Source organism: Sphaerulina musiva (assembly GCF_000320565.1).
Source record: "Sphaerulina musiva SO2202 unplaced genomic scaffold SEPMUscaffold_1, whole genome shotgun sequence".
Taxonomy (NCBI): domain Eukaryota; kingdom Fungi; phylum Ascomycota; class Dothideomycetes; order Mycosphaerellales; family Mycosphaerellaceae; genus Sphaerulina; species Sphaerulina musiva.
In genome coordinates, this window is record NW_016017383.1 from 2,464,317 (window position 1) to 2,490,075 (window position 25,759).

General features: G+C 53.8%; 10 protein-coding genes across 10 annotated transcripts; 5 read left to right on the top strand and 5 right to left on the bottom strand.

The window, feature by feature from the left end:
* Positions 1–290: 290 nt before the first annotated feature.
* Positions 291–4,863, top strand: SEPMUDRAFT_153101 (uncharacterized protein; the record flags this gene model as incomplete). The annotated part of the gene is made up of 5 exons (XM_016907499.1): positions 291–379; positions 826–1,304; positions 1,436–1,900; positions 1,968–2,902; positions 3,013–4,863. The coding sequence occupies 4 exons, from the start codon at positions 291–293 to the stop codon at positions 2,423–2,425; spliced, it is 1,491 nt and encodes a 496-aa protein (XP_016765151.1). The 3' UTR covers positions 2,426–2,902; positions 3,013–4,863.
* Positions 780–4,863, bottom strand: SEPMUDRAFT_146140 (kinase-like protein). Its single transcript, XM_016903474.1, has 2 exons — positions 3,013–4,863; positions 780–2,902 (listed from the first exon to the last, which is right to left on the bottom strand). The coding sequence occupies exons 1-2, from the start codon at positions 4,467–4,469 to the stop codon at positions 2,773–2,775; spliced, it is 1,587 nt and encodes a 528-aa protein (XP_016765152.1). The 5' UTR covers positions 4,470–4,863; the 3' UTR covers positions 780–2,772.
* Positions 4,864–5,803: 940 nt separating this feature from the next.
* On the bottom strand, positions 5,804–6,918 carry SEPMUDRAFT_129866 (uncharacterized protein; the record flags this gene model as incomplete). Its single annotated transcript, XM_016902316.1, has 4 exons — positions 5,804–6,314; positions 6,424–6,714; positions 6,776–6,829; positions 6,906–6,918. 4 exons carry the CDS (start codon positions 6,916–6,918, stop codon positions 6,073–6,075), a joined length of 600 nt encoding a protein of 199 aa, XP_016765153.1. The 3' UTR covers positions 5,804–6,072.
* Positions 6,919–8,420: 1,502 nt separating this feature from the next.
* On the top strand, positions 8,421–9,281 carry SEPMUDRAFT_146142 (HSP9_HSP12-domain-containing protein). The gene is made up of 4 exons (XM_016903475.1): positions 8,421–8,474; positions 8,551–8,838; positions 8,907–8,993; positions 9,059–9,281. The coding sequence occupies exons 2-4, from the start codon at positions 8,700–8,702 to the stop codon at positions 9,064–9,066; spliced, it is 234 nt and encodes a 77-aa protein (XP_016765154.1). The 5' UTR covers positions 8,421–8,474; positions 8,551–8,699; the 3' UTR covers positions 9,067–9,281.
* A 340-nt stretch (positions 9,282–9,621) lies between these two features.
* Positions 9,622–13,697, top strand: SEPMUDRAFT_146143 (fumarate hydratase). The gene has a single exon (XM_016903476.1). The coding sequence runs from the start codon at positions 9,694–9,696 to the stop codon at positions 11,365–11,367; it is 1,674 nt and encodes a 557-aa protein (XP_016765156.1). The 5' UTR covers positions 9,622–9,693; the 3' UTR covers positions 11,368–13,697.
* Positions 9,622–13,697, bottom strand: SEPMUDRAFT_76874 (GTP binding protein). Its single transcript, XM_016910152.1, has one exon. The coding sequence runs from the start codon at positions 13,572–13,574 to the stop codon at positions 12,471–12,473; it is 1,104 nt and encodes a 367-aa protein (XP_016765155.1). The 5' UTR covers positions 13,575–13,697; the 3' UTR covers positions 9,622–12,470.
* Positions 13,698–13,970: 273 nt separating this feature from the next.
* On the top strand, positions 13,971–15,968 carry SEPMUDRAFT_146144 (cysteine dioxygenase type I). Its single transcript, XM_016903477.1, has 3 exons — positions 13,971–14,864; positions 15,097–15,483; positions 15,613–15,968. Exons 1-3 carry the CDS (start codon positions 14,544–14,546, stop codon positions 15,730–15,732), a joined length of 828 nt encoding a protein of 275 aa, XP_016765157.1. The 5' UTR covers positions 13,971–14,543; the 3' UTR covers positions 15,733–15,968.
* A 3,916-nt stretch (positions 15,969–19,884) lies between these two features.
* Positions 19,885–22,515, top strand: SEPMUDRAFT_146146 (uncharacterized protein). The gene is made up of 4 exons (XM_016903478.1): positions 19,885–20,806; positions 20,866–20,887; positions 20,938–21,070; positions 21,127–22,515. The coding sequence occupies exons 1-4, from the start codon at positions 20,347–20,349 to the stop codon at positions 22,105–22,107; spliced, it is 1,596 nt and encodes a 531-aa protein (XP_016765158.1). The 5' UTR covers positions 19,885–20,346; the 3' UTR covers positions 22,108–22,515.
* Positions 22,516–22,854: 339 nt separating this feature from the next.
* On the bottom strand, positions 22,855–23,208 carry SEPMUDRAFT_32155 (uncharacterized protein; the record flags this gene model as incomplete). Its single annotated transcript, XM_016908486.1, has 1 exon — positions 22,855–23,208. A coding segment is annotated over one exon (354 nt), but the record flags the coding sequence as incomplete, so codon positions are not given.
* A 977-nt stretch (positions 23,209–24,185) lies between these two features.
* On the bottom strand, positions 24,186–25,569 carry SEPMUDRAFT_35296 (uncharacterized protein; the record flags this gene model as incomplete). Its single annotated transcript, XM_016908604.1, has 2 exons — positions 24,186–25,006; positions 25,059–25,569. The coding sequence occupies 2 exons, from the start codon at positions 25,567–25,569 to the stop codon at positions 24,186–24,188; spliced, it is 1,332 nt and encodes a 443-aa protein (XP_016765160.1).
* Between the last annotated feature and the right edge of the window lie 190 nt (positions 25,570–25,759).

Sequence of the window (25,759 nt, forward strand, 5' to 3'; positions counted from 1 at the left end):
ATATACCATCCTGGAATCCTGGATTATATATACAGGTACTGAGTACATTATGTATTTTAGCCTGAGCAGTGAGCACGTTTCTTTTGGGCGGGTGGGTCCCAGTTGAGCACGTTTTTTCTTATTGGTAGCATGATCCGGGGGGGGGCCGCCCCTTTCATCAATGATCAGCCCGAGTCCGGAGTTGCCGTTTGTAATTTACTACTGTTATTCAACGTACTACTGTGCACTACCTACTACCTACTAGACTATTAAGGCACTAAGGGAGACTACATCTCTGTCGACTCTCTGCGATGGATGCTTTCTGCGGGACCACTTGGGAAGGAGGAGAGTCCGGTACCTACTACTGCTTCCCCGTAGCTGTACCTGAGCTGCTAAGGCCGTAAGGCGGTAAGGGTGGCGAGCGTGATGCGTGATGCGTCCTGCTGACTTCAAGCTTCCAACTTCCCTTCAGCTTTTCTCCTTCTGATGTGAAGACGGCGACTGCTGGCTGCCTCTTGCTGCTTCCTTCCTTCCTGCTTCTTTCCTGCTGATCGGGATGGGGAAGCTGCCACCAGACACTCTGTCTCAGCCCGGAATGGCAGGCACGACCACCTACAAGATACCTACGATGGGCCACCATCTCCTCTTTCCAACTACCTTACCTGACCTACTTCCTTAGCCTTACACTACCTCACCTCACTTCTACACTACCTGACCTTAGCTGAGTCTTCTACTCATCCTCTACTGAGGCCAAGAACCAGTTGAAGCACCAAACTACACGCCGCCGTCGCTGTCCACGTCGGAGATGAGCGATCGAATGGGGCACCGACGCCGACCTCTTCGCAGACGCCCCGCGCTGGACGGGGACAGCCGCGTCCCCATCGCCTGTCGCGTGGGCCATCGACGGAGCAAGATCAAATATGAGGAAGTCGCGCTCCACGGCCCGGCCGACGCTGCCTCGTTTTCCAGAGTCGTGCACGACCAGGTGCGGCTGCACCCGCACGACCCCTTGATCATCGCCGTCAATGGCTACCAGCCCTGGCTGGGTCAAGTGCTGCACACGTGCATCGAAGACCACTGGTCCGATATTGCCGACCTCGATCGAGCCGTGCAGTATGCGCATACCATGCAGTTCCCCGAGAAAGCCTCCCAGCGCGGCCGCTGGGTGCCGTGGACCTTTATCATCGATCAGATGAACGTGCCCCACGTCTACTATTGGAGTGTCAATTTGGAGCCTCCGATGATGCACGACAATGATCTGCCCAACATGGCCGACTTTCGACTGCGGACGGGAGTGTGGTTCTGTGCTAAAGGTGCATGCAAGCGTGAGTGATGTTGATGTTGTTGTTGTTGTTGTTGATGATGATGACGGTGTTGCCTCACGAAAGCCTCCCATCAAGGCATATATGATGGGGACATGTTGCTTATGATACTCACATAACGGCCATCACCACAGTCGACCGCAACATTTCAGTGACGATCGTATTCACCAAGCCAAGCCCCGTGTCAGAGCGCATTGTCACCAAGCTTCTGTTTGAGTACCTGTGGCGGGACAACGATTTCGACCAGCCCCGAGAAGACGAGGAAGGTATTTGCTGGACCTTCAGTCGCCTGTACTATCTGTGCTCCGACTGGCAGAACATCATCGGAGAAGTTCTCGCCCGGCTCGATGAGGCAGAAATCAACAGTCATGGCCGACATCTACCCGTGAAAGCCAGGACCCGCAGAATGCATCGAGAAGTGGATCGGATCTATGAGATGAAGGAATACCTACATTTTCACACGCGCTCCTTCAAGAAGCTGCAAAGGCTCCAAATCGAAGTGCCCCCCGAGCAACGGAAAGATCCCTTGTGGAATGACATGGATGATGCTGTCGAAGACCTCGACCAATTTGAATCAACCCTGGATGGACTCAAGGAACGTACGTGCTCGGTACTCCTCGTCCAATCGCTATCGTCAAGAATGGCACGTCTGATTGTTCTTCGCAGGCTTCAACAATCTGATCGAGCTCGAATTCAACATCACCAATGCTATGCAAAGCGACAACTCTGCCTTTCTCTCCGGCGTGGCAACCCTCTTCATCCCTTTGAGTCTGGTCGCAAGCATATTTGGCTTCACAACAATCACATGGCCCGTCATCTGGTTTGTCTATATCGCAGTGCCCATCTTTGTCGTCAGTGTCATCTTTACCGCCGTCTTCCCCGCTCTGCGGAAATACATCCAGAAACTTGCAGAACCCGTCCAGCGCCCCATGGCCCTCCAGCCCGATCAGTTCACTATGCTTGCTGAAGAATATCCGGACGTGGTGACGGTTCCGAGGGACAGACAGGGCCGTTCGAGGCACCAGACGCCACTTCGTCAACATTCCCTTGCTCGTAAACCCTCACGGACGCAGATACGAGCATGGTCCCGACTGGGCGACAGTGAAGAAAAAGACTACTACTGAACGATGACATTGCTGTTCGAGTGCGCTGTTGGTCGACATGGTACAGGAAGTGCAACGTCTTTGGTGGAATAGCTTTTGATATGGTCAAGCCCTTTTGTGATTTCTCTCTCTCCCTCTCTCTCTCTGGGGGTGGGCCTGTCTCCATGATCATAATCATCAGTAGTGCAGATACCGTTCCAGCCTCACACGTGACCGTACACGTCTTTTTGCTTGTGCAACTCCCATGGTCCATTCATCTCGTGCTGTATCGTCCACTCCAAAGAGACACTTCAGTGCCATCTGGTCTCGATTCGAGCTGGCGAGAAAGAGAGTGTATGTGTGTGTGTTTTCTTTGCTATTGTACCCCCCTAGTCTTGCCAGTCCCATACCGTCCGTAAAAATTGTGTCATATCCACCCGTTTCTGCTTCATCTCCACCATCCACGGATGTTTGGTGATGTGCCACGGCGTCGCTCTACGGTTCGCATCTTTTTCGAGACTAGAGTACCACCAGAGACTATTAGTAGCTGCTAGCAGATTGCATCACGTGTGGGTGGTATTGATGACATAAATCATCACTCCGACTCATGTATATCAATCAGTACTTACCAACATTCAATAAAGTATTTGAAGTTGTCGCTCCATCTAAGTTTATTCTCCGGCTCATCCTTTAGTTTGGGTATAGGTTGTCGCACAATATATGTCAGCAAATCGATGAGTCCAGCTCGAGGATTCATTTCCGTGCCATCCGCAGGAAAGGGAAAGCGATGTTGTGCTACCTCCAGCAGCGTGACACCCAGGCTCCACACGTCACTCGTGATGGTATAGCTTTGCCCCGTGATGCGTTCCGGCGCCATATAGTAGCTCGTTCCTATAAACGTGTTGGCATCGCCCTTGGTGCCAAATTCGCCGCTGACGCCAAAGTCGCATAGCTTGACTTGGCCTTGCCGGGTCAGCAGAATGTTGGACGGCTTGATGTCGCGATGAATGATACGGTGCCCATGCAGATATGTCAATCCATTAAGCACGCCCTCGGCCACCTTCCCGAGCACCTTTTCGCCCGTCCTGCCGCCGAGCTTCTTGACTTCTCGGTATATGCTGTCCAGAGAGCCACCTTCGCAAAACTCCATACTGATACCTATTGTGCCGCTTGTGTCGTCCATGAAGGCGCCGTAGTATTGGCAAATGTGTTCAGAGGCACAAGACTTGTTGAATGACAATTCTCGCACAATCTGCTTCTTGACGTCCGGATTCGGATCTGTTGTGATGATCTTCAGGGCAAAGACAGTCTTGCCGCCTTTGAGGATGCACCTCGTCACTGCACCGCCCGCGCCTTCACCTAGACTCCCCAGCTCCACAAGCCTGCCCTCCTTCTTGGCCGCCTTCCAGCCGGAGTCGTCAAGATCTTCCACATCCAAGGGGCGTCCCTTTTCCAAGCTGAGCTTCTCTAGGTCTGGCAAGGCCTGCGTGCTGCCTTCTCGTTCCATGCCCACGCCAGCTGAGTGGGCGGAACTACTGCTGTACAACGAGCCCGAGGCCGACTGTGGGTCACCATCACTGCGCAGCATTTCCACGAAATTCAAAGCTGAGTAGGAGGAGGTGGTCGAGACGGAGCCATTCTGCGTCGTGTTGGCACCGAAGCTGTTGGTCCTACTGTGAGTCGACTCGTCGCTGCTGCCGCCACCACCGCCAGTGGCAGACAGTCCGGAAGCGATCTGGAGCGGGGGGAGTCTACGTTTGCTCTGGGCGGGGTGCTCTTGCGGGGTGTGCGCAGTACCCATGGGGGTGGCCAACGACAGCTTGGGAGGGTGGGCTCGAGGGGGAATGTGCAGTCCAAGCGATGGCAGAGCCGAATGCTCCGAGGATGAGGCCGTGGACATCATGAGGGGCGGCGGCGGTGCAGCAGCGCTGTTGACGGGTCGCTGATTCGGCGAGGCGGGAATGGCCAGGCCCAGTCGAGGCGGTCTGGGGGTGGTGGTGGTGGCATTATTGTTCCCTATCCCGCTCCCATTCCCACGGCCCGCCCCAGGAATCGGCGGGCGCACCAGCGGTGCCGGCGAGGCCATGTGGGAGGGGGAGTGGTGTGGTGTCCCTCGTCTTGCCGTCTGTCGACTGGACTCGTCTCGTCGTAGGATGATGTCGTGCTGGTGTCGTGACGTGTGGTGTGGTGTCGCGTCTCGTGTCGTGTCTCGTGGGCAAAGCGTGCTACGAGGTGTGGGAAGCGTAAATGTGCAATGTGCGATGGGTGATGAGTGCTCTGTCTGTGTGGTGGGTGGTCTTCAGGCGGCACGCGAACTGCGGTGCTGGCTGGTAAGTGCTGCACTCGGCTGTGCTGACCTGCTCTGCTGAGGCGGATGGGGGAAGCGCCAAGCGCGTCTGTCGAGAACAAGCAACACCGCCCACGACAATAACGATGGCGACGACGGCGGCGGTGGTGGTGGTGGCTACAATGAATGTCACCACAGCAAGTGGAAAAGAGGACACGAGAGCATGGATGGATGGTGGCAGTGAGGTGTCAGCTGTCTGTCGGTGATGTTGGTGGAGACAGCGCCAACTGACGCCTCGCCTCGCGCACAATCGAACTAAGGTACATAAGCGCCTCAGCTGCGCCTGCTGGAACCAGCCAAGCCGGTAGTGGGAACTGGCGAAGCAAGGTACTTACTGGATTCTACCTAGTTCTAATAGTCCTGAAACGACAGAACCTGTCACTGTCCCAAGGACCTCCACCTCTCTAAAGGTACCTACCTTAGGTACCTCCTATTGATTGAATTCACTCGTACTAGAGGTCAACGCTCATTCATCTACTCTACAGCCAGATCAAGCCTGCCAACTACCAACTACTTGACCTTACTAAGGGAGCCTTCATTTTCGACGCACGACGTTTTGTGCTGAGAAATCGGCACATCATTGACGTTGCTCCGCGACAGCCGTATTACTCTGCTATAATCTTGAGTCCAGCTCAGAGCATTACACAACAGACGATCCAGTATCAACACGACTCTCTAGTATCGTGCACGCAGACGACGGTCGATAGAAGAGGACGCTGCGAGCCAAGAATAACTCGATCGGTGGGAAGAAAGAGCCCTTGTCAAGTTCGTTGCATGTCCAGATGCTCTCGGGCGGCCGATGCGAATAGAGCACATACCTACATGCTAGGTTCGATACCTCCTAGCATTCAGCCTCGCCTGTAAGCGGCTCACTACGCGACGGCCGAGCAAGCTTCCGAGCAAGCTTCCGAGCAAGCTTCCGAGCAAGAATTGGCCACAGCTCTTCTACGGACGCCATCAGGAAGTCCAAGCGAGCAGCGGCTGCCGAAGGCTTCAAATTGCTTTACGTTCGACTCTGCGCCAGACAACGGATTCCCCTGAGGAGGCACTGTAGAAATTATCTGGCTACTTCGCCGCAGTCTGTTTCCCACCTCCGGTTCCCAATGATCCTGCAATTGTTACCCTAAGGTACAGTCAAATCCGTACCGTATCCACTCGATAACTCTTGGCGGGAGGATGCTTCATGCTAGCCTGCGCATATACTTCACTTATACCATCGTACAGCTGTCGGGTCCCAGTGTCCGTATCATCAGTTTCAATGAACCGCTTGTTTGGTCCTCGAGAGAGAAAGAGTAGAGCATGTAGCCGATACGCCAGTGGCAACTATGGCTGGAAAGCTTCCCTAAACTCTTTCTCCACAAAAATCGAGAAACACTCCGGGTGCATGTCCGCGCGCTTGCTTTTCAGCATCGCGGACCATTCCGTGCCCATTCCACTTATGAAGTTGACTTCCATCAGGAATGCGCATCGAATCTTGGCCGTCGTGGCATATGGCTATCCACAAGAAGACGTAGAATACTGATTCGAGACCGTGGCGGCAAGTGTGATTGTGTCCATTCAGAATGCCAATTGCTATGAACCCTTCTGAGCCGATCAGATCGTGCTACTCGGGTGGCTGCGAGAGGTCAAGTGCGAGATTGAGATCAATGAGTATACCAGTAGCAGTCGATGCATTGTCTGAGCCACGTCGCACGATCACGATGTTCTGCGGGCTGACGTCCCGATGGAGGATGTCTCCTTCCAGGTACAACGATCGCAAACGCATGTATCACGTCCCGCAAGACTGTCAGCATTTGCTTTGGCGTGTCGAATGTGTCGAGGGCCTGCCCCAGGGGTGACGTGACCACGCAATTCAACGTCAAATCGTCGAACCCAAGTTTTTGGTTGTCCTCTGAGAGTTCAGCAGGCGAGCGTTGCAAGGCCGCTCGGTCTCGCTCATGCTTCTCCATGCCGTGAGAATCGTCCAGCACCTGTATGTATGGCTCTGTGAAGATTAGTGCCTGAGACGTAATAGTGCAAAGCATTTGATGGGTCTCCAATCTGACCACTCTTCACGTTCTTGGCCCTCGCGGTCTCCAGTAGCATCCATTCGCCTTGCTCTGTGTTTTCACTCCATTCAAACTTGATCGCGAACTGTCGGTCAAATATGTCATGACCTTTGTCCCTTGAACTCACCAGAGATTTCCATTGCTACCTAAAATCTGGTCTTGAGGTGCTGAGGTTCCAATACTGGCCAACAGATTGACCACGATGTTCGAAGCAGGTTTCGTTCGTTATGACATATTGTTGGAACCCAGAGCGCTCTCTGATCAGGTTGCTGTGGGCAAGGGGTTGCTGTACACTGCCAGGACCAGTGAAGGTCCGAGAAGTGCGGATTGGATAGGCCGCCGACCGGGAGTTGTCTGGAGTTGTGACTACCGAAGCTGCTACATGTACTTTCCTACTCTTAAACGAGCAAGGATCCGGACCCAGTTACATCTTCGGGTATACAGATGTGTACACGATAACGAAGCGCCCGCGCCGCAATGCGAAGCCAGTCAAATTCGAAGTGAAAGCGCGTCAGAATTACGCTGGTTGCCCTATAAACATCGCAGGCGTTCTCCTCCCCCTCGTAACCAACGAGCGACACTTGGCATCGGGCAGTGGGCAGCTGATATAGCTCTGCAACATCGGTATACCTGTGTGGATAGGAGTTGTGTTGGTTGGGAAGTCTCAGACGATCAGTCGCAGCCAATGGCACAAAAGCACATCGAGCCTTCTATGCCACGCTGTACCACGTTTACTTGAGGAAGACCAACCTTGTTTATCACGACGGACCCATAGCAGTCTCCGACTGGAATGGCAGATTAGCGTCTCTTTTTTGAGATCTAGAACGGCATAAATGGAGCATACCTCAGGTACTTTACTAGAGGGTTGTACTGACCCGAAACATTCTCAGTGTCGATTGCGGTAGCAAGCAAGATGCTCCTGACTTGAACTTCCCTCGCACCGGCGTCTCTGCAGTGTTATGGCAAATCCTCAGCGCAATATGAGTATGGTAGATGCACAACCAATAACCAGAACGGAGTCTGCATCGCCACACGCTCCTGCGTTGGCACAGGAACAGCTGGGCTATGGTCTGGTTCTTGAAAATTTCAGTGCGATACGTACGGCCGCAGCTCGATGGATGCAATCGACATTACCGGCCGGCAAGAGTGCCCTGAGGTTCCCAGCGACCAGTGAAGCGAGTCGCTTGCTACGGCCCTGCTGAGCTGCGTGACCAACGCGAGTGCACAGCATTTAGCTATACAGTCTCGACCACATGACACAAGCGCACAGCGAGGAGCAATTGACGTCTGTCGTTCGGAGTTTTCCTTGTGTACAGCATTTTGTACAGCCAACATGCCCTTTGGGCTGTACGTCCCGATGCAGAACAGCATGGTGCCTTGGTCTTGTGGTCGTCCAAGAACTGCGGGTCACGTCGCACCCTGCAACTCGATCATGTGAAGACAGAGAGAGGGAGAGGGAGAGGGAGAGAGAGAGAGAGAGAGCGAGAAAGCAGAGAGAGCGAGAAAATGGCATCACTGTGACGCGAGAATACCGTCCGTGGAACGAGCAGTTTCAAGAAGTTTGCAAAAGCAGGATGCAAGTGGAGTGCCTGCTGATATCTTTGCTCGCTGTGGCAGCCAATGAGTCGAGCTTGGAGATGGGGTCGTCCACATATCGTCCTCTTGAAAACCTGAGCATCCTGCCGTACCGCTGCATCTGCATCCTAAGGTATGAGCACATGCATGTCTTCAGGCGCCACAAGAGAGATGTGATGCCATAGGTAGTAGCTTACAGGTACTTGCCATGCCAGGTTGTCACGGATCCAGGACATGGACATATAATACCTGAACGTGCTGCCCTCAATTCCTTCCGTCTTCTAACCATACCTAACCACATCATCTCGCAACAAACACAACTCAATCCCGCTCATCCACCACAAACATGTCCGACGCACTTCGTCAAAGCACGACCGACAAGGCTTCTTCCACGATGAAGCCAGACAGCCAGAAGTCTACTGTTGAGTCGATCGGCGACAAGGCGAAAGGTGCTAGCGACTCGATCGCAGGCAGTATCCAGCCAGGTGAGGGCACTGCGTGACAGGCACTGGTCCTGTACGTGTAGAGTACCTCCTACTGATACATACATAAGAGGAGCAGAAGTCCACTACCCAGAAGGCTACCGACGGCGCCGAGAGCTACACTGGCCAGGCCAAGAATGCACTCGGACTGGGAGACAGTAAGTGAAGGAGGCAGAAAGTCGGGAACATGATCTGCGAGGCCATGGCTGACTCCAGTGTGCAGAGAAGTAGCGCTTCCATCAATGCATAGGTCAGGTAGCTTTGGTCTGTCGTTGCGTGCACACGAGACCGGAACAGGGTCGGAAGCCATGCGAGGCAATGGAATGTAGTGACCATGACAGCTAGAGGAGGCATAAGTGGCAGGGTCTAATCCGGCAGCAGTAGGAGGTACATGTAGGTAGCAGAAGAATGCAGTCGTCATCATGCCATGACGGCAACATGAGCTTCCATATGCCGTTGACACCCGCGAGAGCACCGTGAGGAGGAGGTGGTGGTGAACTGGTGATGGAGTAGGAGGTAAGGTCAGGTAGTAGGAGGTAACCTGAGGTAGTGAGGTGGTGGGGTGGTGAGGAGGTGGGTCCCATAGACGAAATGGTCCGCCGAGTCTAGGGCCCGTTATGGTTATTGGGTTGATGAGTCAGCATGTGAGCTGCCCTTAGGAGGTAGGAGGTACAGTAGATTCGGCGGGAATGGTTCGTACTACGGAAGTCGGTGGGTGTCCGATATCTCCCGAGGAGCATAATAGATGTAATTTTTGATGATTCCTGCATCTTCAGCACTGGACCGACCTACCTTACCTAACCTAGTACATGTAGTGAGCTGCATATAGCACATGTGCACTTCTTACTCATATTAGCCATGTTCCGAACGGTGCTTCCTCGTGCGTCTGCCACAGCCAGTGCACTACGGCCCAATGGCCCCGCAAGAAGGAGCTTAAGCTCCTCGGTGGTGAGAAGCAGCGGCAGCAGCAGCAGATGCACAAGGACAGGACCAACTACCAGTGCATGTCGGCCGCTCCTCCTCCAGCTCCCATCGACTCCCTCCGCCGCCGCCGCCGCCGTATCCTCGACAGCACCGCTCCCATCGCCGCCATCGATACAGACACAGACACGAACATTCGCTAGCTCCGCTAGGATGGGCCGCATCGAAAGCGACGCCTTCGGCGAGCTCGAAGTGCCCGACGACAAATATTGGGGCGCGCAGACGCAGCGGTCGCTTGGGAACTTCAAGATCAACCAGCCCCAGGACCGCATGCCGCCGCCCATCGTGCGTGCTTTTGGAGTGCTCAAGGGCGCTGCGGCCACGGTGAATATGAAGTTTGGCCTGGACCCCACCCTGGGCAAGGCCATCCAGCAGGCCGCCAGCGAGGTGGCATCGCTGAAGCTGGAGGACCACTTCCCTCTGGTCGTATGGCAGACGGGTTCTGGCACGCAGTCCAATATGAATGCCAACGAAGTCATCTCCAACCGTGCCATCGAGATCTTGGGCGGCACCATGGGCAGCAAGAAGCCGGTGCACCCCAACGACCATGTGAACATGTCTGCATCGTCCAATGACACCTTTCCCACCGTCATGCACATTGCAGCTGTGCTGGACTTTGAAGAGTCGCTGCTCCCTGCTCTCAGGGCCTTGAAGGATGCTCTGGCTGCCAAAGCGGAGCAATTCGGTCAAATCATCAAGATTGGACGAACACACTTGCAGGATGCCACTCCTCTGACTCTCGGCCAAGAGTTCTCGGGCTACGTTACTCAGCTAGAGTACGGCATTGCCCGAGTAGAGTCCTCGCTGCCACGTCTAAGGCTGCTGGCTCAGGGAGGCACCGCTGTGGGCACTGGGCTGAACACTTTTGAGGGCTTCGCAGAAGACATTGCTGCTGAGGTGACCAAGATCACTGGACACCAGTTCTACACCGCACCAAACAAGTTCGAGGCTCTCGCCGCGCACGACGCCATTGTAGAAGCTCACGGTCAGCTCAACACTCTTGCCTCATCGCTCTTCAAGATCGCCCAAGATATTCGATTCCTCGGCTCTGGCCCACGCTGTGGTCTCGGTGAGCTGAACCTACCAGAGAACGAGCCAGGTTCATCGATCATGCCTGGCAAGGTCAATCCTACTCAATGCGAAAGCTTAACCATGCTGTGCTGTCAAGTGTTCGGCAACCAGGCCGCTACCACTTTCGCCGGCTCGCAAGGTAATTTCGAGCTCAACGTATTCAAGCCAGTGATGATTCGCAACCTTCTTCATTCCTCTCGTCTTCTTGCCGATGGCATGAACAGTTTCCGCGAGCACCTGGTAGATGGCCTCGAGGCCAACGAAGAGAGAATCTCCACCATTATGAAGGAGAGTCTGATGCTGGTCACCTGCCTGAATCCAGTCATTGGTTACGATATGGCTTCAAAGGTCGCCAAGAATGCCCACAAGAAAGGCATCTCGCTCAAGGAAAGTGCCATGGAACTGAAGGCACTGTCCGAGGAGAAGTTTGATGAGGTCGTCAGGCCAGAGCTCATGATTGCACCAAAAGCGAAGAAATAGACAATGATAGCGTGTACAGCCCTGGATCAGGCGAGATGCTCAGACATGAGGAGAGAGATATTGCATGTTGTAGGCTTCAATGTCGATTTTTACTTCATCCAACAGCACTATGAGCTCCAACTTTGCGAGCCGCTGACCTGCGAACAATAGGACCCGACCCAGCTGTATGTTACACTAAAATATTGGATGATATTCTGATACATCTGTAAAGTCTTCGACATGAACAAGATGATAGCTTCGACCGCGACATCCAAGTTCGGATAAAAGTATCGACCATCATGCTTGGGCTCCGTTCACACTCTTGCACCACAAATATTTGCACTACTTGTATTCCCGGATCGTTCATACAGCGAGATACTACGCGCCGTTCTCAATGACCTCCAAAAGGCTTCACGAGACGCAAGAACTGTGAAACTAATTCGGGTCATGATATTGACCAGCGTACGTTGTAGCAGGCTTTGTGAAATGGTGTGTGTACACTAGCTTTGTCTGCGACATTGCATAATGACAGAGCTAAACATCACGGATGAGGCACTCACCCGCAACGTTACAGCATTGATTCGGGCTCCCCTTAGGGAGGAGACTGCTGAGCTACCTGAAGATGCTGCCGTTTAAGAGGCTGATGAGACAGTCTTCCTGACTGGACAGACCGCATGCGCTGCTAGCAGACTCGGACATCTACGTCTATCTCGTGTCCGTCGCTCTCGGCCGCTATATATCGATGACACGTCGACGTGTGAGCATGCTGCTCGACCAGTTCACTGCCTCAGGATGATGTTGATAACTGCGACCAGGCTTGGACGAAGGCATCGCTGAATAGGGAGTTGGGCATGGTCGAGATGAAGACCAGAGGTTGTCCATACGAGTCGGGGAACCAATGGTACTGGAATGTGTGCCTCTGCAATCCATTTCCACCATGTAATCGTGGTCGCCAAAACCCATAGATCGTTTCGCGATCCTTTTTCGTGTACAACTTCAGGGGCATATTCGCGATGGGTCCATTGCCAACAAGCAGCGAATGTCGCATTGAATACCAAGCTGTAGCCGTCCTCAGAATCTCATCCCTTGTATGCAGGCGTACTGGTCCCGCGCTCATATTTTGATCACTTCTTGATGATTGTGATGATATCTTCGTCGCCCAGCTCATGGCTGAGTCCGACGCGTTGGGGCTGATGTTTGACACTGCGACCGTAGACGATGGCTATCCGGAATTGATCCACGATGGTCTTGTGGATCGCGTTACAGAAGTCTTCCACGGTACAAGCTGTACTTCGGAGAACGACTGGCGCAGTATAGTCGGGCATTTTACCCTTTGGTTTGGTATACACTCGGACTAGATTGAGCTTTTCCCACATTTGCTCCAAAAGTTCATCAATGTTCCAGCCGTGTTCTGAAGAAATAGGACAGGCATTGGGGATTCTGTATAGTAAATCCAGTTCTTCGATGGAGATTGCATCGATCTTGTTGAGTGCATAGATGACAGGAATGTACGCCCGACTCTTTGCTTCGATCACGTCGATCAGATCATCAACAGTAGCATCACATCGGATGGCCACATCGCAATTAGCCATCTTGTACTCGTTCAGCACGGCTTTGACTTCTTCGTTTGTGATAGATGTCAAAGTCTGGGTGGTTGTGATGGAAATGCCGCCCTTGTCCTTTTTGGTGATCTTGATGTTCGGCGGCTGCTTGTTTATGCGGATACCGAATCCTTCGAGTTCACTCTCGATGATGCGCTTGTCCGTAAGTGGTTTGTTGACGTCCAGGACGATGAATATCAGATGGCACGTCTTGGCGACTGCAATGACTTGCCTACCTCTTCCTTTTCCGTCCTTTGCCCCCTGGATGATACCGGGAAGATCGAGAATCTGAATCTTGGCTCCATTGTATACCACTTGACCGGGCACAGTGGTGAGCGTTGTGAATTCGTATGCCGCGGCCTCGGAGTGCTGTCCCGTCAGCCTCGACATCAGCGTCGACTTGCCCACCGAAGGGAACCCGATGAAGCCCACGGAGGCCACTCCAGTACGGGCAACGTCGAAGCCTACACCACCTCCACCACCGCTGCTCGTTGGCGTAAGCAGTTCCTTCTTCAGCTTGGCGAGCTTCGCCTTCAGTTGTCCCAAGTGAAACGATGTGGCCTTGTTTTTTTGCGTCTTGGCCATCTCCTCCTCAATCGCCTTGATCTTGTCGATGGTGGTCGCCATGATGGGCTATGGGGGGTGGTGTGATGGGCGTGTTTTGGCGGTTACCTGAGGCACTGAAATGCTGATGTTCGTGAAGGGCGGCTGATCGCGCACGTCGTCTGGCGGAAGCAGTGTACCTTCCCGTGCACAAGGCAAGTGCAAGTCACAAATTCGGAAGTGGAAAGTGACGGCATTTTGGCGGGGGCGAAGGCGCTATCACGTGCAAAAGGCTAAAACAAGTGGGATAAGAAAAAATTGGCACAATCATTGGATAAGGTACCACCACAGCTCCCAGACAGAGCAGTTGCATCATAGGCCACACGCACGCCCTTGTACATGTGAAGCACATGTAAGGTAGTATGGCTCAATGCTCGGGACTACAATGAGCATGAATAATATATATATTATGTAGAAGTTGCCCCAGGTAGGTTGACTCCATTGGCCCCTTGCCTGGCAGACGCCGGCTCAAGTGCTCCAAATGGCAAGCTGCCGGGGCCTTCGTATGAACTGCTACCTTACTATTATTGCACCTGCGCATTCGCACCCCCAAAAAGCGCAGATAGTGGCTATTGCATTGCACGCTCATCGGCTCGTCGGCCGTGAGGGTTGCCCTGTGGCGTGTCCATGTAGGCAATTAACCATGCGTACCTACTGAAGAAAATTGCGTGGCACAGTCGATCTCCAACAGCACGGCGGTGTAGCCACTGACCGGGTCTAAGCGGGCCATTTCGCTGAGGTGCTCACATGCCCGCCAGTACCCAGTACAATTCGTGGAAAAGAGCAGCGTTATCGGTTGGGCCCGGAAGGGTTTGGCTTGCGCGCCTTACAACCCACCGAAGCAGCAGATAGCGTGGTGCACGCACACCGTACACACCAGTAACTGTCGCTCACACCCAAGAGAATTGTCACGCCATATCACCAGCACGTCGGCCTTCCGCGATATCTCCCATCACGCTCTCCATCACCAGTAAACCCTCGTAGCCATCGAGAATGTCGACCACGGTAGTCCGATCTCCAAGCAGTGCGGGGTCTGCAAAGGCAGCTTCGCTTCACGACTCTGCCAGAGACTCGGGCTCTCCGGAGCCCCAAAACCCTCTTGATGGCTTCGGCAGCCTCGTGGAGAAGATCGAAAGCATCCTGGGTACCGGCGAGAGGATCCGTAGTGAAGAGGTCGACATCGATGCTCTGATGGCGGCGATGGAGGCTTACACCTCCGACGAGTCCGAGTGGTCGCAGTACGCATTCGCAGATGCACAGAAAAAATACACCAGGAATCTGGTCTCAGCAGGAAACCATCTAGGAAATCTTCTGGTAAGTAGATGAAGAGGAGAGGAGGAGGTTGCAAAACCAGAAAGAATGCCTTGCCATCTGCACGCTCTCCCAATGCGGCATGGCGCTGAGCACGCCATTTCATCGCCAAGCCAAAAGTCAACCACCGTCCGGACTGGCGAGAACATCAATGGAATAAACCTACCTATGTTAAGCAACTTTGACTGCATGTGATCACAATGATGAACTGGCTGACCCCCATGTGTCTGTATAGGTCCTTGTGTGGACACCAGGTGAAGACCAAACTTCTCCCGTCCACGACCATGCAGATGCGCATTGTGTAATGAAGATACTGAAGGGCTCTTTGACCGAAACGCTCTATGGATATCCTTGTGAAGCAACATGCACACCACCCACGATGGAGGTTGATAATGATGCACCGAGCTCAGGTAGTTCTACCGGCCACAAGTGCTGTCATAGCCGTCGCGACCCCTCTGCTCAATCGACATCGACAACGACCGCCTCCTCAGAGCTGCCGGTGAAGAAAAAGACAACATATACCCGAGATCAAGTCACTTATATTTCTGATCGTCTCGGTCTGCACTCGGTTGGCAATAGTCTGGGTGAAAACGACTTTGCCGTCAGCTTGCATCTCTACACTGTAAGTTTTCATTGTCTCGTGCAAACGCAGGCTCGTGTTCTTTGCGACGACTGTCGCGGACGGATGGAGACGGAAGTGTGTGATTAGGTATCTATCTACTACACATGGATGGCTAACGAGTGCCGCCAGCCTCCAAATGCTGCCACATTTGGCTGTTCGACCTATGATCCAGTGACTGGCAAAAAGTCTGCAGAGAAGCACAAGATGAACCACTTTTATTCCGAGTTTGGCGTGAAAATGTCAGATTAAGAAGCAAAAAAAGATATCTGAGCATCCATCAATGCTTGCAAGCATGATATGGAATGCCGTGTGGGGGCGGCGGGCCACAAGAAGGGCGTTGACATGGGGTTATCCACAAGGGTGTCGCTTTGTTTTGTGCGACTACCGATTGATGCAAGTCTTGCAGTAAGGTACTCGGGCTGCCTATTACTATGATATGGTTCTCAAATGGCGTATATCGTATTCAAGCCAATTCCGAAATTCCAGTGAGCTCACCAGCTTCCCTGTATGAGTGATACATGCCTAAGGTACTGTAGGTATAGGTACCTACCTGAGCCAGCCATCCATGGATATGCTAAGTTGCAAAACGGAACAAACAACGCTGTAACTGTATTGTATACATTGTATGTCGGTATACCTACCAGCAAAAAATGTAGGTAGGGTAGGTAGGTACCCGAGTCAAACATGGGTGAGACGGGACCCTTTCACACTTTTCATCTCAATAAGAAACATCCACGTGTTTCACCTTACGAAGTTTTGACGAGAACCACAAAAACCAAGAAACTCCCCCAATAACAACAGAGAGTCATCGCAGTTCCTCGGGAGACGACTGTCCGAAATCTACCTTATGACCTCACTTGAGCCGTGCAAGTAAGGTATAAGGTATACATGTAGATAGGTAGGTAGGGCAGTACCGGCACGTGATAGTAATAAGAAGGCATTAATGGACAAGGTATTGGAAAGTTGCCCGCTATTGCGATAGATGATGAATTTGGAGGTGTACCTACCTAGGTAGGTAGGTACATGTACCGGACCGACTGTATAAGGTATGTACCTAATATACCTTACCTACCAGGTAGTCTAGGAGGTATGTGCGTGACCTTGGGCTGTTATGATAACAATACCTAGGTAGGTAGGTAATAACCTATTCAAGAGTAAGCAGTTGCGCAACTGCAAGTTGCATGGTGCACATGGCTTCCAAAGGTACCTGACATACCTACCTGACCTCCTCCTTTGTCTTCTCCTCTATAAGGTACCTTCATGTAGGTAGGTACCTCCTACTTACCGACAGCTGGCCGCAGTCAGGTCCGCTCTACGTGACCGGGTTAATGCAATATCGTTTGAAGCAGGTACAAACCGGTGATCTGCAACAGTCGCTACCTCCTACCTCCACCGTACAAGAACGATCATGAAACTTCAAATGCTTTTGTGGTGGTGATACAGGTACATACAGGTACATACCTGACCTAAAATGACCGAAACACGTCACACCTCTCAGCAGCTGGAACTTGGAAATTGTGCTTATCAGGTCGCCCGCCACGCGAGAGTGAGACCGAGAATCTGACGCCTCCGATACGCTTGCGGATGAGTGGATGGGTGAGGTGGGTGTGTTAGTAGGGCAGGTAAGGTAGGTAAGCAAGCAATCACGGCATTATTGCAGACTGGTCGGTCGCATCGTGATGGATGCACGTGATGGAAGGAATGGGTTTCTCGCACCCATCGAGCCAGCCAGGTTATCATAGGTGGAATTCCATTGTGAATCATTTGATGCCGGTGGCAAACGAGCCACTTGTTCCTAGCGGAAGCTTCGAGTGAGCTCGAGCCCTGCTATGTACATGTACCTCCTACCTCCTCTCACCTCCCTAAGGTATGGATGGATGGCATGGACCTTTTCGGCGTGACGGTGGTGAGAGGCGCGCTACCTATCGTTGCAAACACGGGCACTTACACACACAAAGCATGACAATCCGAGACGCACTCACTCCCACCTTGCCCCGTGGCCACCGGGCCTTGTTCTTGTTTTGTTGTTCATGTACAATCAATCTTACGAACAATAAGATCCCAGATGTTCCTGGAGGTTCGAATAACCTCTTCGTCCTGTTTCAAGTAAGGCAAACGGCCAAGTAGCGTCCGCACCGATCTGCAGGACCGCCGCGCCGTCATGATGTCCACGGTATGTCGGACAGCACTTGCATCATCGTCCGGGTTTGCCGGCTCCCTCGTCCCGCCAAGGCCAAACAGACAGACAGACAGACTAGGTAAAGTACGGTCAAGTAGTAATAAAGGTACGACGAGGAAGGGGAAGGGAACTCGGAAGACGGATGGACCTGTCACGCCAAGCACTCGTTGACAAGGACCAGCCCAGCACGCCAAAAAGACGCGTTGAGAATCGCCGTGAAGGGACCACCTCCAGGTGGTGTGGGGAAGAAAGTCAGCAAGCGACCCAATCGCCACCGTCGGCATTGGCGCCTTGCTGGCCCCTTCTACTCCCCCATTCGATTCACCACTTGCCTTGCCACTGTTCGATTTCACTCGTGGGTGCTTGGGTCGTTGCACCTCCGGGCGGGGGCGCTATGTCCCGTATAAGCTTTCGGCGTCGCTGGAGGCGATGCTGCGAACGGGGAATGGTGTGTCTCGGAGATTCCAGGAGCGCAAACACAGAATCAATTTCATTGAGCGTGCAAACGTGCGCGCGCAGGCATTCGCTAATCGCGGCGTGCACAATTGTCCTCCCGATGTGAAGGGGAGGTCAGGTAGGCACAGAAGGACGTCTACTACGACTACTACTACCTCCTCGACTAGTGTTGAGGCGTGTCAGCGAGCGGTGATGGCCTGGGATGCTGCTGAGGTGTGTCTGCCCGGTCAGGTATGTGCAGTCGTGATTATTTCTATTCTCACCGTCTTTCCTTTGCCCAACCTTCTTCTCTCTCCCGTTCTGTCTCCACTCGAAGTGGTGATGGTGGTGGTGGTGGTGGTGGTTCTCTCTCTCTCTCTCTTTCCCAATCTCTCCCTCCCGGTCAGTGTCAGCGTCAGCGCCAGCGCCAGCGCAGTGGGCGACCATTGGCGAGCTACGTACGGTAGGCTGGATGATGTATGGCCAAATGGTCGCTTGGCGCAAATGCGATCATCATGCGCGCAGGGAGAGTGTCGGCCGGCGTCGAGCAATGGAGACGCAGAAGTGGACATTCTTGCTGCCATTGGATTATTGATGAAGGTCGCGTACGTCGACATACAATAGCTCCGTACGGAGTGGGAGCCAGGCCCTAGCGCCTGCAGGCGGGAGTGATCGCCAGTGCGTCTTATTCGCAGGGCGGCGTCACGGCGTGGTCCTTTGTTTCGGTCCACAAGTTAGGGACAAGGCCAGCAGCCTGCGACCGCTCTTGTGCGCCCAAGGCCCAAGCCGATGTGGGCACCCTGCTGCGTTTTTTAGTGCTTCTGGCCTGGCTCGTGTCGTTTCTTGTGTGTGTGTGTGTGTGGCTCTCTGTTTCTGCTATACGGCCTGCGCTTTTCTGTTCTGCTGAGTCTGCCGAGTCTGCTCAGCTCTGCTCTGCATGGCTCTGCATGGCTCTGCAGTTCTGCACACCGATTGTGTGTACGACGACGGGGTACCCGAACATACCGTGGTTGATGCTGGACCATTCCGGACCACTACTACCTGTACCGACCTCCTACCTACCTTAGGTACTATAGATATGTATACCGTGTCGTCGTTTCTGCTGCGCAGTGCACGTCACTTGCACCGTTGCACGTACGCACGCAGGCACGCACGAACGTACAGACTTCACTTGCACCCGTCTCCTGCCCTGCCGGCCACGAGAGCCGCGTGCAGACGAGCCGTTGGCGGGAGGCCTGTCGTTCGCCTGTCAGTCAGCTGTGCTGTATGTGCTGCGCTGTTGCTGTGCGGGTCCTGCTCTCCATCCTGTCAGTGCCTACCAGTGGCCTCCCAGTGCCTTGCCTGCCTGTCTGTCTGCCGGCCTGTCTGTCTGTCTGCCTGTCTGCCTGTCTGCCTGCCTGTCCGCCTGCCCGCCTGGCCAGAGCCCGCCAAAAAATCATCATCTCCCGCCTTCCAGGCACATTGTATGATACAATGCTACTACCTGCTGATCCACCCCACGCCGGCCTGTCCACCTGGAGGCCGCGCTATGGCCTCTATGGCCGATCGGATTCGAAAGGCCGGCAGCCAAGCAGGGATGCACACACCAGACAGTGCCATCCATGCCCCCTCCTCCCCCCCCGGGCCCCCTTCACACGATAGCCAACTTCGCGCCGAACCGCTGATCCCGTGCGTCCTGGTATGAACCTAGACAGCCTAGGTACAGTATGTAGTCGATGGACGTACCGCCTCCGCAACTCTCTGCACCTGATCTACCACTTCGCTCGACTCGTCGTCTCCTGGAAATTGCTGCTACTACTGCTACTACTCCTACTATTCCTACTACTGCTACGACTACTATCGATCCTGATTACTGCCACAGGCTGCATATGAGTGCCTCGGGAGCCTTCTACCAGAATAATGCTCCCCAGTAGCCCATTGCAGTCCCGTCGCCGCTTACGTGCTCCTTCTTGTCTTCCCGAAGTCACTGCATAGCTGCAGCCGCCGTCCTGCCGCCGTAGGCCCAAGCCACAGGCGTGTAAACCTGCTGCACTCGGAGGCAAAGTCTACTACCTCCTACTGACTCCATAACGACCACCTAATCCCGCTCCTACTCCTACCACCTATTACTATTACTATCACTTTGCTACCACCACCATCATCACCACCACTACTACTACCGCTGCCACTGCGACTGCGACTGCGACTGGCATTCTCATCACTCCACGGGGCCATCAGTGCCAAAATCAGGGGGAGAGAGGTGGCGCTGCATGACCGTCGATGCCATGGCCGACGATGAACGCAACACCGCTTATCGATCGTCGCCGCCGAGTAACTGGAACCACTTCCCCATCCATCCTCATTCCCATCACGGAACTCCAGCGCAGGAATACCAAGGGTTCAGTTTTGCGTCGCCCCAATTACCGATGGAGCCCAGCGCGTTCGCCAGCGGCGTGCAACAACGATCGATGCACCATCACTTGCAGCCGCTGGTGATGCCCCAGTGGCCATCGATGCTCAGCAGCCAGGCGCACGCGCCGTACCAGTCCATGTATCAGCAACCGATGCAGACCATGCATCCGGTGTCCACCGGCCCACTCATGACCCCCCTTTCAGCAACATCAACGAAGTCGACCTCGACGCCGCGCAAGACCCTGACTGATCTGGATCGGAAACGAATGTGTCAATATGCTGAAGAGCATCCCAATAGCAAGCAGACCGAGATTGGAGGTACGTCGTGTGTGACCGGACGACACGCGCGCCTCGAACGGCTGCTAACTGATCAATAGCCATTTTTGGGGTCGAACGGAGGTACAGCGACGTGTCGGAAAGTGTGGATTGATCGATGCTGACCCTGCTAGTACTGTGTCCAAAGTGTTGCGGCAAAAGGAGAAATTCCTCTTCCAGGACGACGGTAGTCGATCACCCGTCAAACGCGCAAAAGGACGATCCCCTGACATCGAACGAGCACTTGCGGTCTGGGCGAAGAATCAGGTTCGTACGTGGTTGCGGGAAACATCAGGGGTCGCTTGCTCATCAACTCGTGACAGGAGAAGAAAGGGAATCCTCTATCGGACGACCTCATCCGAGCTCAAGCGCGGGCTTTTGCGGCCACGACCAGCTCCCCCGATCATCTGGTCTCGTTGAGCTCGAGCTGGATCGGAAAGTTCAAGCTGAAGAACAATCTGCTGGGTGCACGATCTCGTAAAACATCACTTGTGCCTGACGATCCTGATCACCCAGCTGCAGCTTCCTCCTCTTCACACACTCCAGGGGACCTTTCGCCCACGTCACCGTCAGCACCCGGCTCTCCATCGCCCATCGATTTACAAAGCGCACAGAGCTACGAGAGCCAGAAGCGCGGGAGTCCAGACGACTATTTCGACTTTGCTAGCAACAGAAACGGGCCGCACCACGCACAGAGCACGACGTCGCTCCACAGCGCATACACGGAGAACGGACCATCATCGTTCTCGCCCGGTCCTCTGAGTCCTACCACATCTCCCTTCTTCACGCCCGATTCAGGGACAGCACCTTCGCCATTCGTACCACCGTCATTGCAGGCACGTCCCATCTTGGTTGGGCCGTCGAGTGCCGCCAACTCCCATCGACCGCGTAGTCAGACTTTCCCCTGTCTGGAACCAGCTTACGTGTCCAGTTCAGGGGACGCAACGACTCCCAAATACAGTACCAGCTCGGACTTGAATGCATCCACGCAAGGTCCACTCGACGCATTGACGAGTCTCGACGAAGCAATGAGCATGCACGATTCGGAGAGTCGTCCGCCGACCGTCACGCCGTTGGACACCATGCGACCGCCTCCACTGCCCGCGCATGCAGCGCGACGCGAATCGGGGCTGGCACCAGGATTAGCGCAAGGAATCACCCCGGAAGAGGCCAGGCAGGCACTGCGGGTGGTTCTGCGCTTCATCGAACAGCATGGCGTGGTGGACTACCACGAAACTTTGACCATGGGGACATTAATGGAGAAGCTCAAGCTGCAGCAGCCGCCCGCGCGCGCGCACAGCTAGCTAGCTAGCTAGCTGATGATGATGATGATACATACCCTATTTGATACCACCACACCTAGTGTGTGCTTTGAGCTTTGATATGAGCCATTCTCATTCTATTACTTGGAGATCTTGTTCAAACCGTACCTTATATTGCTTCTTTGGGCAGGGAAAAGGGGGTGGGCAGGGAAGGGGAAAACAAAAGAGCTGTTATTACCTACCGCTCGTGTCTGCGGCGGAATTGGGAAGGAAGGGGGGGAAAAGGGGTTGGGGGATATAAATACTAAGAGGTAGGTACTACTGCATGAACGTGGGACATCCTTTGAGCACAGAAACGATGATTTGCATTTGAGTAGGTGGGAAAGAATTTCAGGAGGTACATGACATGTACCTTTTAGACGGTTTGCAAAGGTCCGCTCACGCGGCGAGAGAGATGGAAGAGGAGAGGAAGAGGGAGAGGGAGAGGGAGAGGGAGAGGGAGAGGGAGAGGGAGAGGGAGGGAGAGGGAGAGAGAAAAGAGAGAGTTACACAGCGTACTTTAGGAGGTAGTTGTCAATTGTGACGAACAGCTTTCGGACCTGTTTTGTCTTGTTTGACTGCAACTCTGTGTGTATGGCTCGTTGACTACGGCTCATCACCTGTAAGGCTATCTAGGTAGGCATCTACTGTACCTGTCAATCTATCTCTATCGCACTTCAAAACAAGAGGTTGACTCATCACATCTGGTGTAATTACTAATACTAAGGTACTACTACTACAAACTACAACCTACAAACTGCCCAGCTCTGGAAACAATCGAACCACGAGAAGCTCGACCACACGCACGACGAGATGTTTATTCAGATAGGCAAGACCAAACAGGTCCAAATCCGACTCGACATCCGCTCTCATCTGATCCATGTCTCGTGTGGCAAAAAAGGTCGTCCGCACAACATCGGGAATGCTGTCCACGAGGGCCGCAGCGCATTCGTGCTTGATCTGCGCGATTTCGTCCTCTGTCGGGGTGGTACGTGCAGGTGCAAGGATGTTATTGGGGAAAATGGCGCGTCGGGCAGCTTCGAAAAGGGTCGGAATCCATCTCGAGGTGAGCACGCGTTCGTGGAACTGCATCGATAATAACCTGCATGCAATGCACCTCTTGTCAGTATGAATTATGATGGATAATTACGGTATGTCTGACTGTTGGGCCGAAAAAAAAAAGAAAAAAAAAGAAAAACGCCCAGATTGACGTGCATGCTGCCTCCCCCGTGTAGGATGATGGATGGGACAGGCAAATGGTGTGTGTGCACGCAGACACCAGTCGAACCAGGATCAGTCCCACAGCTCGTCTGGGTTCTCGCATTATTTGGTGCTAGCGAACGAATGAAGGGCTGGGAGTCCTGTGTCGCGATATCACTGGTGCCCACAGCAACTTCGGCAGCAGACGTGTATAATGAACTCCGGCGCACTAGCACGAGTCGCTATTGACGCTTGCGCCGTGATGGCTCTCGGATCGTACCATGGCTCGTAATGGGCCGACCCGACAGCCGCATGGCGCAGAGAACCCTGCCGGTTGGTGGTGACAGACCAATCCCCGAATCCTGAATCCTGAATCCTGAATCCTGAAAGAATTCTTGATAGCCTCAGGCGCCTATACTGCTTGTAGTCGCATGCACTTCGCGAAACTTGGATGCCCAATTGGGGACAATTCGCAGGATGATGATGTCGGAATTGGCGTGGTGCGGCGGCAGCAGGGGGGTGGGGCTGCATGTCCAAAAGCAAGCAGTCGTGTTGTTCATGATTAGTACGGCGCTTCGAGCTCTGGTCATGATAAGCGTGCCAAGCGACATGCAGTCGAGTATTGTATTGAACACGCTCTCCCGCAAACCATCAAGTCGCGACATGACATTGGCGGACGTCCACGTCAGATGACCGTGGAAGCATGCAGGCTGCCGGTGTGGCTTTTCGCTGTGACGAATGAGGGGAAGCGATGCAAGGGTGCACAGCGTTTGTTGACTGGCGCTGAGTGGACCAAGTTGTGGCCGACAGAGTGGGGAACTCATGACATGCAGGCTTGTTGACAATAATGCAAACGAGAGCGACTGAAGGAACGTAGCGACTCACCTATCCAGTCTACTGTTCGCGCAGCCGACCTGACCGGGCCCGTATAGGGCCAGACAACGTAGCAGTGATAGGAAGCCAGACAGCCACGGTGCCCGTCTGTGGAGCATGAACAGCTCAGACATGCATCCCCAGACGTGCATATCGATGATCGGTCGCGTCTCCATACGCGTCTTGTCGAGACTCGGCAGAGAAGCAGCAGACGTTCCGGTCGATCCGTACAATGTCTGCATGGGTGGCAATGCCCGCGCCTGGATCGACGAGGCGCGCATCAATGCAATGGTTGTGCAACGCAGGAAAGTCCATAACATCATCATGACTTGTAGGACGGTCCAAAAGGTATTGATGGCCACGTCAAAGCGCCAATGGAGCCAGTCGTAGCGCTGAGATCTTCTTGATGCTGGTGCATCACCTGAATATCGATGGTCGTTCACAGACGGGCTCAAAGATTCAGGGGCCTGTTTTCTATGATCTTCGCTCGGGCGTAGTGCGCGCAATAGCTTCGCGATGCCATCCCATATCAGCCACGGTTCGCAAGCCTTCCCACATATCCCGTTGTGAAAAATCATTTCCGAGAGAATTTCCGACACCAACACTTCTAGACATGGATTGTGCAAATCCTCTGGCGGCAATACCAGAGGCAAGAGTCGATCCACGAGAAGTAAGCACCACGCAGCCTCGCTGTCCTGCTGCTCACGCTCGGCCATGGCGTGCGATGGGGCGGGACCGAGAGCCACGTGGGGGTGAAGGGACTCATATCGCAGACACACTTCTGCGGTCGTAAATCTTGAGATTCGCGAGCCGTAAGATATACGAACCGCTATTGTGCGTCAGCCTCGCAGATGTTGGGCAGGACGGCCAGAAGGACTTACCGTCTACATGCTCTGCCAGCAGTCCAGGAAGCTCATGCAGCAGTAGGTATTCCAGATCCACATGACGAAGACGTTGCTCTAGTTCTCTGGTGCAGTGGGCAATGATCTGCACGATCCCGGCCACAAATTCCTGATCAGGCGTGATGCGGCTGTACCAGGACTGAACGAAGATGTGGAGAATGACGGCGATGAATGCATACAATTGAACATCGACCTCGTTCGAGCTCGTGAGTGGCGGCAAGAGCTGCTCGAGAGCCTCGATAGACGGTGGGTGAGCAGGCGATTCCGTGGCTTGAGCGGGAGTCGCTGTCGCGGTACATAGCACGCGCTTGATGTATGCCGTGGTAGCCGCGTCGGGGGTGGAGGAGGTGGTGGTGGTGGTGGTGGTGGTAGTAGCAGTAGTGGCAGTGGCAGTGTTGAGCTGGGTGGAGTTCCGGGAGTGGTGTTCACTCAGTCTGCTGCGATGCTGGGCTTGTCTCAATGGGCGTGTGGTGGCGGTGCCTTGAGCCATCCTGAATCGCCGTGACCACTTGTGCTCCGAGTGGCCAGCAGCATTCTTGTTCCAGGCGCTTCACCCAAATTTGTCTTCAGCAGCGTGGGGACCAAAGGTGAGCCGAAGGACGATGAGAGTGAGTGAGGTATACTTGGCATGGAAGAGATGGTGTTGGATAAGGTACGATTATGTACCTTATTGACAAGGC